At 44.8% G+C, this 12908-nt stretch overlaps 1 protein-coding gene across 1 annotated transcript in view; it reads right to left on the bottom strand.

The window, feature by feature from the left end:
* Positions 1–12908, bottom strand: part of usp3 (ubiquitin specific peptidase 3) — a 232318-nt gene that overhangs the window by 124076 nt on the left and 95334 nt on the right. The window contains exon 7 of the mRNA XM_043680112.1: positions 5237–5865. Coding sequence (XP_043536047.1) covers positions 5237–5865 — 629 coding nt within the window. The remainder of the gene's footprint in view (positions 1–5236; positions 5866–12908) is intronic.

The following is a 12908-nucleotide window of genomic DNA, read 5'->3' as shown; positions in this document are numbered from 1 at the left end:
CCGCCTACTTGCGGAGCGTTTCAGAGAACACCTCTGGGACACCTGGACCAACCAACCCAACCACCCCGTGGCTCAACACTTCAACTCCTCCTCCCACTCCACCAAGGACATGCAGGTCCTTGGACTCCTCCATCGCCAGACCATAGCAACATGACGGTTGGAGGAAGAACGCCTCATCTTCCGCCTAGGAACCCTCCAACCACAATGGATGAACTCAGATTTCTCCAGTTTCCTCATTTCCCCTCCCCCCACCTTGTCTCAGTCAAATCCCACGAACTCAGCATCACCTTCCTAGCCTGCAATCCTCTTCCTGACCTCTCCGGCCTATCAACCTCACCTTGACCTCCCTCCACATATCGCATTTCCAACGCCCCTCCTCCCTACCTTTTATCTTAGCCTGCTGGACACACTTTCCTCATTCCTGAAGAAGGGCTCATGCCCGAAACGTCGATCCTCCTGTTCCTTGGATGCTGCCTGACCTGCTGCGCTTTTCCAGCAACACATTTTCAGCTCTGATCTCCAGCATCTGCAGTCCTCACTTTCTCCTTGCTGTTTTTACTGACAATGACTGCCCCACTGTGAATTCTAACTAATCAGATCTTATGTCTTATTTGAATTTGAATCACAAACTTGACAAGAAAGCATGTTTAATTTGAGACTAATATATCATTTTGAATACAATCTTGCAGTAACATTTCAGCCTTAGGTACAGAATGATTCTGTTCTTAAGATAAAAAGCAGGAACCTGCTCCCAGCTTAAAATTATTCTAAACCGAACATTGAAGAGATTCTGACACAATCTGTCGGGTAGCCATTTTATAGTCAAAAGTTTGCCCTCCTTGCTAAGAAGCCATTTCATATAACAATTGTATCAGACATGCGAGCTGTGCAAGGTTACCTTATGGACTCTCCAATGAGCTCAGACTAGTACCTCGTTATGACAGAAGCTTATCTCGCTAGCAGGCGCTTAACTCAGATGAGTATGTTTTTCCCACATGATGGATAGCTCAAGGCCTGTAGGAGTGATCAGTCAAGCGCACAAGGATCTGTCAATTAGCTTTTCTTCCTTACGAATTATTGTCTTTCACTGTTATCCGCCTAATTAAGAACATGCAATTTAAATAAAAAACTTTTGTATAAAGGTAGCCACTTTGTATCAGTACATTGGAGCAGCCTGCTGGGGCACTTGAAGATCTGCTACTCTACTCTTCTAGGTATTTAGAAATTAGTTTAGCTTATAGGTATCAGTGTTATGTTGTAACAGTGATGCTATTAGTGAATAAAGGAGATGACTAAAATTAAACTAAACTGTCTGTAAGAGGTTTTTATTCCAGACTTCCAAACAATACGATCTCTGAGACGAACCGAGAGAGGCTTTACAGGTCTGAGTCCACAAGGGATTCCCTGGGCCGTCTCAAATCTCCATTTTAACAATTTCTGAATTACCAATTATGTGGTCTACATCGACAACCTGGTGATTTTGTCATACATGGAAGGAACATTTGCAGAATCAATTGGAATTGATCGATTGACTTCGGGAAGCAGGCTCGGTGATCAACCTGGCTAAGAGTGTTTGCAAAAGGCCAGGTCAGCTTCCTGGGATATGATATTAAACTTGGAGAGATGGCCTCACAGAATCTGAAGTCAAAGGTTGTTGGGGAGTTTCCCGTTCTATCGATGAAGTCGGCAGTGCTATGATTTCTGGGATACAGTGGGTTTTATCGGAAGTCGGTACCAAATTTTAGCAGTGTGATTGCTCCACTACTGAGTTCCTGAAGAAGGATAGAAAATTTCAGTGGACGGCAGACTGTCAGAAGGCATTTGACAGCCTGAAAGTTGTGTTAACCACTGCTCAGTGTTAGCCACACCTAATTATGCAAAGCTATTCAAGGTGGCTATTGATGCGAGTGATGTGGGGGTTGATGCTGTACTCTTACAAGAAGTCAAAGAGTCAATAGAAAGACCGATTGGGTATTTTCCCAGAAAGTTGAATACTCATCAAATATTCCGTGGTTAGGAAAGAAACCTTGACCTTGGTGTTGGAGTTACAACAGTTCAACATTTAGACAGCCAGTAATGTGTCTGAGATAATTGTACATCCTGATCGTAACCCATTAACTTTTTTTGAGAAATTTAAGGACAAACATTCCAGCCTGTTTAGATGGAGCTTATTGTTGCAGCCATTCAATTTAAAAACTACACATATGGCAAGACTAGCTAACAGAATTGCTCAAGAGTTGTTGTGATTGATGAAGAAAGATGGAGATGTTCGGCAGCAGAAGCAAACAAATTGAAATAGATTGTGGTAGTGAATGTTTGCATGTTTAAGAGTCAATGCAATGTAACGGACTAATAGAGTAAGACTAAGGGTATTTTTAAAAAATGAAGCCATCTTTGTATAATTGATAGTTCATTTCTTTCAAAGGGTGGGGGGAGGGGAGGTGTGACAATGCTGTGAATTTAGCAAGTTATTTTGTCCTGGTTTTTTTGAAGTGAGGTTGTAAGGCAGTGGCACCGAGCAGTCTAGCAGAACCACAAGAGTAAACAGCCTGGAGGCCTTGGGTTATTTTTAAAAACAGCCTGAACAGCTGTGGCCAGCTCTCACAGATCAGGATTTCTGGGTTTTTAGGTTTAACTTAAAGCAGATGCTATTGGGGTCTCAACACAATTTGAAGCTTCAGTGAATGTCTCCTGGTTGCTACTCTCTCTGAATTTTCCTTTTCGCCATGGAGTGTGTTTATAGGATGTTACTATATTGGAACAGTTAATCAGTAATAGTTATTATATTTATTATTTTGTTAAGTTTTCCAATAGAGTTAAATTATTCTAACTTACTCTTTCTTTAGTTTATTATACCTGCAGTGTTTAAACAAATTATGTTTTGCGTAACATTAAATAGTTTGACGAGCTGCATTGCATCTGGAACAGACCTTAAAATATTTTGAGGGGGTCTGGTCTGGTCCATAACAAATTTTGGGCTCTTATCTCAAAGTTCAGTTTGGGTTTAAGATTGTTAGAATCAAAGGAAATTGATAGTGTCTTTTATTTAGGGTAATAAATTTGGTTGGTTTAAACAGGATGTCCCTTGTCTCTACATTGGTGAGACCAAACGTAGACTAGGTGATCATTTTGCCAAGCATCTTCACCTGGCCCGAAAAGGCGAGCCTGACCTCCCAGTCACTACCCATTTCATTTCCCCCTCCCACTCCAACATATCCATCTTTGACCTCCTCCATGACCACAGTGAATCAGACCGCAAATTGGAGGAACACCATGTTATCTTCCACCCGGGCAGCCTACGGCGCAGAGGACTTAGCATTGAGTTCTCTAATTTCAAATAACCTTCCCACCCATCCCCTGGCTCCGTTCCATTCCTTCCTTCCTTTCAGCTACCAACCGGATTCATCTCTCCCATCGACCAACTAGGTCGTACCCACTATCTGTGTCCACCTGTCACTACTTCACCATTCTGCTACTCTCCCCACCCCACCCCTCTCTCTCTTTATCTGCAGCTCCCCCTACCCCTATATCTAGTCCTGAAGAAGGGTTAATAGCTGAAGCATTGACTTCTCCACCTTCTGATGCTAGCTGGCTTGCTGTGTTCTTCAAGCCTTCTGTTTGCCTACAGCTTTAAAGTTACTATTTTCTTTGATTTCATGCAAAATCAGCAGGAATAATGAACTTACAAAGGCTGTGAAGCTATGTTTGAAAATGACAACATATTACTCTCTGACACTCTCACCAATTGTTTTTCATTTACTCCGTAATGCATTTGAGGTTACAGTGTGCAGGGTCCTTTGCACTCAGTGTTTGTCCAAAAGGAATTGTTAATTGATACATTGCCTAATGTTCTGAGATGAAGGAACAATAAAGGCATGAGTTCCTGAACCTGCCCTTGCCCTCATGGTCCCATGTGGCAAACTGATTCACTTATTACACAGCATTTCAAGAATTCTAGTAGTTTACTGTTGTACTTTATCATACTACCATCATGTGTTTACCATGGCAGGAATTCCTGAGGCATGCAGAGAAGCAACATCAGAGCTGGAAATTTCTCCACTTAACACTTTTTTTTCACCAAGTGTTGACAATGTCCCCCAGGATAAGTAAATCACCAAGATTTTCTATCACTTCTCTAAATCCTAATTATTCCTGGTCACAATAATGGTCTCCATGCCCCAGTTAACTATGGTCATACCTAGGTTGTTTCAGGTTCAGGAAATCACTAATGTATGCACTATTCAAAGCCTATAGAAACTCTTCTTGACCTGAACACCTCCATCAGACCTGAGGCCCTGGTAGCACAGTGGCACAGTGGTTAGCACTGCTGCCTCACAGTGCCGGGGGTTCAATTCCCGCCTCAGGCGACTGACTGTGTGGAGTTTGCACGTTCTCCCCGTGTCTGCGTGGGTTTGCTCCGGTTTCGTCCCACAGTCCAAAGATGTGCAGGTTAGGTGAATTGACCATGCTAAATTGCCCGTAGTGTTAGGTAAGGGGTAAATGTAGGGGTATGGGTGGGTTGCGCTTCGGCGGGTCGGTGTGGACTTGTTGGGCCGAAGGGCCTGTTTCCACACTGTAAAGTAATCTAATCTAATCACTGTCCTGGTTCCAGGTTCTCACATGGCCCCAGACTCGAAATATCTGCATACATCCTGGTTCGAGCTGGGTTCCCAAAAGGTCAAGGGATGTTCAGAGCCAGGCTGTTCCTAGACCATTTACAACATGATCTCAACTATCTCAAAAGCCATGTTACCTCTATCAGACCTGGAACCTCTTGTTCTTCAACTCTATCCTGTCACCAACTTCCCTGGGAGCCCTACTAACCCTGATTGTCATACACCTCCAATGTGTAATGATTGCCCCCTGGTAACGCCCTCCTCCCCCTGCTAGTTACCCCTGCTCCCAAAGTCCTCCTGGCCTTGTCACTCTGTGGTTACCTCCAACAACCCATGATTAAACACCCTCATGTTCCTTGTTATTACATTCCCCCCCCCCAAGCCCAGTTACTCTGTGTTGACATTCAATCTCCCAGGCATTGTGAGGTCATTGTCACCCCCCCCATGTCGCCATGGAAACAGGAGGTGAGGTGGGTGCATTGTGACGGGGGGGAACTAGTTGCCATGGAGAGGGGCAGCCGTTACTGAGGCGGCGGCCACTCGACAGGCACCATCGCCCCAGCTGATAGCTAGGCGGGGAGTGAGAGGGGGGGGGTTAAAGGACTCGAAGCATAAGTTACCCCTCCTCCTCCTCCTCACGATCCATCCCTAGCTCCTTTTCACACTGCCGTTCCCCTCCTGAGTACCCGAGGCCCAGCGGCGGCGGCTGGAGGTGCGCACTGCGACTCGGCCCGGAAGATGGCGGCTTGAGAGGGAAGAAAGCGGCCTCGCTGGCAGACAGTTCCGCATCGGCCTCCGCCCCTTCCTCCAGCCGGCCCACCCTCCCCCGGCAGTGACTCCCGACAGACAGAGAGAGCAGCAGCACCGCTTTCCCCTCCCCCCCTCTCTCTCCTGGCCTGGGCCTCGCCTCGGCCTCAGGCCCCGCCGACATGGAGTGCCCCCACTTGGCGAGCAGCGTCTGTATCGTGCCCGACTCCACCAGGTTCCCGAGCGGCTCGCCGTCCTCCTGGTGTTGTGCCGGTGAGTGCCGCACGGTTCCGCTCTCTGCACAACTTGACCGCACTTTATCAATAGCTCTCCCTGTTCTGTGTGTCTGTGTGTGAAAGAGCAGCTGGCTTTTACCCCACCCCTGTGCTCGTCGCCCGGTTTTCAAACCACCAGAAACACCAGCCCACAACAGGCTGCCGTGTAGGCCTGGGCTGCACAGGGTGGGAGGGAGGGAAAGGAATTGTGAAGCTGGATTGAGTTTCTTTGTCAGGGAGGTAGGGGATTGTGAAACTGATTTTTTAACAGTTTACCTTTGAGGTGAATCTCAGACCGGAGCTCTCATTGGAAGGACCAGTTTGTCTTGAACTTGTGAGCACCTCGAAATGTTCTTCTGCATCAATCTGACATGTTCCTCAGCAAATTGGAGAGGATTGGATTGAAACTAGCTCGAAGTTGTATTTAAGATGGGCGATTTTGTTTTGAAACATGAATGAGCTGAGCCAATGTGTATTTTATAAAGTTAACCCTACAATCTTTGCCACGTCCTATATCAATACAGCCTAGATTGAGCGGCAAATATTTAATTTCCCGTTTATCCCGGACATGGAAGATTTATTTTACAAAACAATAAACTGAACCAGTTCGACTTCTGAATGACTTCCTTTGTGGAAAGCATTTGGTACTGTTTTAGAGTCGGAGCAGACTGGCTTTCCTTAGCTAAAATGTTAGGCCTTTTGTTTCCATTGTCTGAGCCGCCCAGTGCAATGTCCGTAAGGAACTTGTTCTCAAGACCTGCTTTGGTTTTAATAGGGAATCGCCCCCGTGAATTGTATTCTTTGTTTGAAAACTGGCACAACAGGCTGCATACAGCTCAGACAACCTTGGACATGGAATTCTATGCGATGATAAAACTCTGGAGACAGGATGGGTTTGTGATCTAATCGCCCCAGCAAGGGGATAAGAAATACAATGGGATTTTCAATTTAAGTGACGTGAAGTATTTTCTATGATAATTGTTAGCAGCTTTAAACGCTGAAACGTTTTTTTTTCTTAACATTTTCTTGTCTGCTATGTATGACGAATACTGGTGATGCAGATAGTACTATAAAATAGTTTTAAAACTCAAAATCTTTTATCATTGTAATTGTTGTGCCTTTGTAAATCTGATATGACAGCACAAATCTGAAAATTTCAGACATTCTAAGAGACAGCTTTATTTTGTCTGTTATGCTAGTGTGCAAAATTTCTGAAAGTAATTTCAGGTTTGTGGGACTTCATCTAAACTGTAATTGAATGAATGTTTCAAGATGAGATCTGAGTGTTGAGCTACCGGTTTACAGTTGCACACTATGGAAATAAGGAACACAGAGTCATAGGCCCAACTCGTCCGTCCCATTTGCCAACACTTGGCCCATATCGCTCTAAACCTTTCCTATGCATATACCCATTCAGATGCCTTTTAAATGTTGTAATTGTACCAGCCTCCATCACATTACTCTGGCAGCTCATTCCATATACGCACCACCCTTTGCGTGAAAAAGTTGCCCATTGGGCTCTTTTTTTAAATCTTGCCCCTCTCACCATAAACCTATGCCCTCTAGTTCTGGATTTCCCCATCTCAGGAAAAAGACCTTGTCTATTTATCCTGTACATGTCCCTCATGATTTTATAAACCTCTCCAATGTTACCCCTCAGCCTTCGTGCTCCAGGGAAAATAGCCCCAGCCTGTTCAGCCTCTCCCTGTAGCTCAAATCCTTCAACCCTTGCAGCATCCTTGTAAATCTTTTCTGAATCCCATCTTTCACACCATCTTTCCAATAGGAAGGAGACCAGAATTGCACGCAATATTCCAAAAGTGGCCTAACCAATGTCCTGTATAGCCTCAGCAAGACCTCCCAATTCCTATACTTAATGCTCTGACCAATAAAGGAAAGCATACCAAACACTGCCTTCACTATCCTACCTACTCGTGACTCCACTTTCAAGGAACGATGAACCTGCATTCCAAGGTCTCTTTGTTCAGCAGCATTCCACAGGACCTTACCTTTAAATGTCAAAGTCCTGCTCTAATTTGAAAATGCAGCACCTCTGATTTATCTAAATTGAACCCCATCTGCAAACCTCAGTCCCCTCAGCCCATTGGCCCATCTGATCAAGATCTTGTAATCTGTGGTAACCTTCTTTGCTTACTGAGTTTTGAGAAGATTTGATGCTCAGGTTGAGGTTCTGGATGTAGGTTTGCTTGCTACACTGGAAGGTTCATTTCCAGACGTTGCGTCACCCTGTTAGGTAACCTCTTGAGTGGGCCTCTGGGCGAAACACTGCTGATAAACATATGAATGGAAAGCAGGAGTTGAGTTTCTTTGGGTTGGTGATGTTATTTCCTGTTCTTTTTCTCAGGGGTGGTAGATGGGGCCCAAGTCAATGTGTTTGTTGATAGAGCTTCGGTTAGAATGCCATGCTTCTAGGAATTCTCATGCATGTCTCTGTTTGGCTTGTCCTAGTCGAAGTGGTGTCCTTCCTTATCGGTATGTGAGGATACTAGAGAGAGAGGGTCATGTTGTTTTGTGGCTAGTTGATGTTCATGTATCCTGGGATAACACATCCTTCCTAGGACAAGCCAAACAGAGACATACGTGAAAATTCCTAGAGTTCCGGTTAGAATGCATGCTTCTATCAACAAATACATAGAGTTTGAAGCCACCCTCTGATGAAAAGAACAGGAAATGACGTCACTAACCCAAAGAAACCCAAACATATAAATAGAAGAGGAATTATCAGCAGGCCCCTGAGGTAGGGTGACAATACTTCTGGAAATGAACCTTCCAGCTCAGTGAGCAAACCTACATCCAGAACCTTTTTTGCTGTCCACTGCACCTCCAATTTTGGTGTCATTTGCAAACTTACTAATTATACCTCCTATGTTCATATCCAAATCATTTATATAAATGACGAAAGGCAGTGGACTCAGCACTGATCCTTGTGGGACACTACTGGTCACAGGTCACCTGTCTGAAAAGCAACCCTCCACCATACCCTCTGTCTTCTAGCTTTTGAGTTAGTTCTGTGTCCAAATGGCTAGTTTTCCCTGTATTCCATGAGATCTAACCTTGGTAACCAGTCTACAATGAGGAACCCCTTGCTGAAGTCCATATAGCTCATTCTCCCAGTCTACATTTGGAAAGTTAAGACCCCTATTATTCTTAAAGATAACTGAAGTCCCCTTACAAATTTCTCAGTTTCCCGCAGACTGTTAGTGAGTCTGTAATGTAATTCCAATAAGGTGATCATTCCTTTCTTATTTCTCATTCCTCCCAAATAACTTCCCTAGATGTATTTCCAGGAATTTCCTCCCAAGTAGAGCAGTAATGCTATCCCTTATCAAAAACGCCACTCCCCCTCCTATCTTGCCCCTCTCTCTATCCTTCCTATAGCATTTGTGTCCTGGAAGATGAAGCTGCCAGTCCTGTCCATCCCTGAGCCACGTCTCTGTAATTGCAATGATATCCCAGTCCCATATTCCTTACCATGCCCTGATTTCATCTGCCTTCCCTATTAGGCCTCAAATTAAATGTAGTTTAATTTATCAGTCCTACCTTGTTCTCTGCTTTGTTCCTGCCTGCCCTGATTGTTTGACTCACTCCTTTCCCCAACTGTACCAGTCTCAAATTGATCTTTTCCCTCACTGTTTCCTTGTGTCCCATTCCCCTACCTTACTTGTTTAAATCCTCCCGAGCAGCATGGTGGCTCGGTGGTTAGTACAGATGCCTCATAGTGCCAGGGACCCAGGTTTGATTCCAGCCTTGGGCAACTCTCTGTGTAGAGTTTTCACATTCTCCCTAGAGTGAGTTTCCTCTGGGTGCTCCAGTTTCCTCCAACAATGCAACGATATGCAGGTTAAATGAATTGGCCATGCTAAATTGCCCATAGTGTTCAGGGATGTTTTTGTTAGGGGTAAATGACACCAAAATTGGAGGTGCAGTGGACAGCAAAAAAGGTTCTGGATGTAGGTTTGCTCACTGAGCTGGAAGTAGGGGATTGGATTTGGGTAGAATACTCTTCAGAAGGTCAGTTTGGACTTGTTGGATCAAAGAGCCTGTTTACACATTGTAGGGATTCCATTTTATTAAGAGCAGCTCCAGCAAATCTCCCTGCCAGTATATTAGTCCTCTTCCAATTCAGGTGCCATCCGTCTTTCTTGTACAGGTCGCTTCTACCCCAGAAGAGATTCCAATGATCCAGAAATGTGAACCCTTCTGCCCTGCACCATCTCCTCTATCCTCCTATTCCTACCTTTGCTGGATCGTAGCATTGGGGCTAATCCAGATATTACTACCTTCGAGGACGTCTTTGTTAAATTCCTGCCTAACTTTCTATATTCTCCCTTCAGACTTTCCCATCCTATGTCATTGGTTCCATGTGTACAGTGACCTCCTGCTGGCCCCTCTCCCCCTTGAGAACATTATGCATCCTCTCTGAGATATCCTGGATCCTGGCATCAGGGAGGCAACACACTATTCTGATTTTTTGCTGCTGGCTGCAGAAACACCAGTCTATGCCTCTGAGTAGAGAGACCCCTATCACAATCGGTCAATTGGAACCTTACTTACCCCTCATTACAGTTGAATCAGTCTTGATACCAGAAACTTGGCTGTTTGTGTTACGTTCCCCTGAGAGTCCAAAACCCCCTACATTTCCCAAAACGGCATACTTATTTGAGATGGGAACAGCCACAAAAGACTCCACTACCTGCCTACTCCTCCTACCTTTCCTGGTGTTAACTCATCTACCTGACTGTATCTGCAGCTTTTTCCCCCTTTCTAGAACTGCCCAGCTCTTGTAAATTCCTCATTGTTTCTAACTTCTGCTCCAACCCATCCATGCGATATGATAGGATTTACAACCAAAGACACTTCCTGCAGACATAATCATCAGTAACACGGAAACATACTCTAAACTCCCACATCCTACAGAAAGAGCACATCACTATACTAAGGCCATCTTTGCTCCTTCACAAGCTACAGACCCAAAAAATAGTACCATCTTATTGCTCTAAGGGTTAGAATGTGTTGGATTTTGGAACTATTTTAATGATACAAGTTTATTCTAACCTCAAGTTTAAATGTCTTATGATGTTTTGGAATGGAAATGCAGAGCTGAAATTTCATCCCATTTGGCTTAATTTGGCTTTAATTTTGAATGGTTCCCCTAACACATTTGCTAGCTAACTCATCTGGTAAACCTCACATAAGGACTTAATGAAATTTTGCTCAAAGTAGAATGACAGGACTGATGATTATGGTACTGTTGACTTCAACAGTTCTTCTTGACTGTTAATTAAAGGTGAGTGTGTTGTAATGTAATCCTTAACATTCTAAATGGGTATTTCCCAATAATGTAATGTTACTGTGGTTTCCATGTGGTGTGACACTGTGTCCCTATGATATGACAGTGAATGGGAACAGTAAATTAGGCAGTGGTATCTTCATTTCTGTAGAGTACACCTTTAAGATCACAGAATTGAGATCCATAATTTTGTTCAGCATTTGAAAGACCTCCTGCAGCATAATGTCCATCTCTAGACATTCATTCCATGTGTCATAGATTCAATCAGCATGGGTTGTGGGAGACAGTGGGGCACTCGTCTATACCACTTCTCTAAAAGAGCTCTTCACCCCATTCTTACCCTATCATCATAGCGTTATAGAGTCCCACAGCATAAAGACTGGCCCTTTGGCCTAAACTGGTTCATGCCGACCAAAATGTCCATTCACACTAATCCCATTTCCCTGCACTTCGCCCATATCCTTCTAAACCTTTCCCCGATCCATGTATTTATCCAAATGTCTTTTAAGCGTTAATGTACTCGCCTCAACCACTCTCTCATGCAGCTCATTCCATATGTGTAAAAGAAGTTGTCTGCCAGGTTCCCTTTTATTCTTTTCCCTCTAACCTTAAGCTGATGCCTCTAATCCTCTATTCCCTGACCCTGGGAAAAAGACTCAGTGCATTCGCCCTATCTATGCCTCTCATGACCTTATGCACCTCTATTATGTCCCTCCTCAGTCTCCTACGCTCTAAAGAAAAAAGTCCTAGATTGTCCAACTTCTCCCTATAACTCAGATAATTGAGTCCAGGCAATATCCTTGTAAATTTCTTCTGTACTCTTTCCAGTTTAATAACATCCTTCGTATAACAAGGTGACCAAAATTGAACATAATCCTCCAAGTGCGGCCTCACCAACATCTTGTATAACAGCAACATAACTTCCCAACTTCTATACTGTCTACCTGTGACTCCACGTTCAGAGAACTGTGAACCTGAACTCAAAGATCCCTTTGTTCCACTACACTCCTTAAGGCTCTACCATTCACTATGAAACTCCTACTTGATTTGACTTTCCAAAATGTAAGACATCACACTTAACTATATTAACCTCCATTTGCCATTTCTTGGCCCACTTACCCAGCTAGGAGAAAGTGAGGACTGCAGATGCTGGAGATCAGAGCTGAAAATATATTGCTGGAAAAGCGCAGCAGGTCCAAGGAGCAGGAGAATTGACGTTTCGGGCATGAGCCCTTCTTCCGGAATGAGGAAGGTGTGCCAAGCAGGCTAAGATAAAAGGTAGGGAGGAGGGACATTGGGAATGAGATAGGTGGAAGGAGGTTAAGGTGAGGGTGATAGGCCAGAGTGGGGGTGGGGGCGGAGAGGTCAGGGAGAAGATTGCAGGTTAGGAAAATGGTGCTGAGTTCGAGGGTTGGGACTGAGACAAGGTGGGGGGAGGGGAAATGAGGAAACTGGAGAAATCTGAGTTCATCCCTTGTGGTTGGAGGGTTCCTAGGCTGAAGATGAGGCGCTCTTCCTCCAGCCGTCGTGTTGCTATGGTCTGGCGATGGAGGAGTCCAAGGATCTGCATGTCCTTGGTGGAGTGGGAGGGGGAGTTGAAGTGTTGAGCCACTGGGTGGTTGGGTTGGTTGTTCCAGGTAATCCAGAGGTGTTTTCTGAAATGTTCCGCAAGTAGGCGGCCTGTCTCCCCAATATAGAGGAGGCCACATAGGGTGCAGCGGATTCAGTAAATGGTGTGAGGAGGTGCAGGTGAATTTGTGGCGGATATGAAAGTATCCCTTGGGGCCTTGGAGGGAAGTAAGGGGGGAGGTGTGGGCGCAAGTTTTGCATTTTTTGCGGTTGCAGGGGAAGGTGCCGGGAGTGGAGGTTGAGTTGGTGGGGGGTGTGGACGTGACGAGGGAGTCACGGAGGGAGTGGTCTTTTCGGAACTCTGATAGGGGAGGGGTGGGAAATATATCC

The sequence above is a fragment of the Chiloscyllium plagiosum genome, chromosome 40 (assembly GCF_004010195.1).
Source record: "Chiloscyllium plagiosum isolate BGI_BamShark_2017 chromosome 40, ASM401019v2, whole genome shotgun sequence".
NCBI classification, from domain to species: Eukaryota; Metazoa; Chordata; class Chondrichthyes; order Orectolobiformes; family Hemiscylliidae; genus Chiloscyllium; species Chiloscyllium plagiosum.
This window is presented reverse-complemented; position numbering and strand designations above follow the sequence as displayed.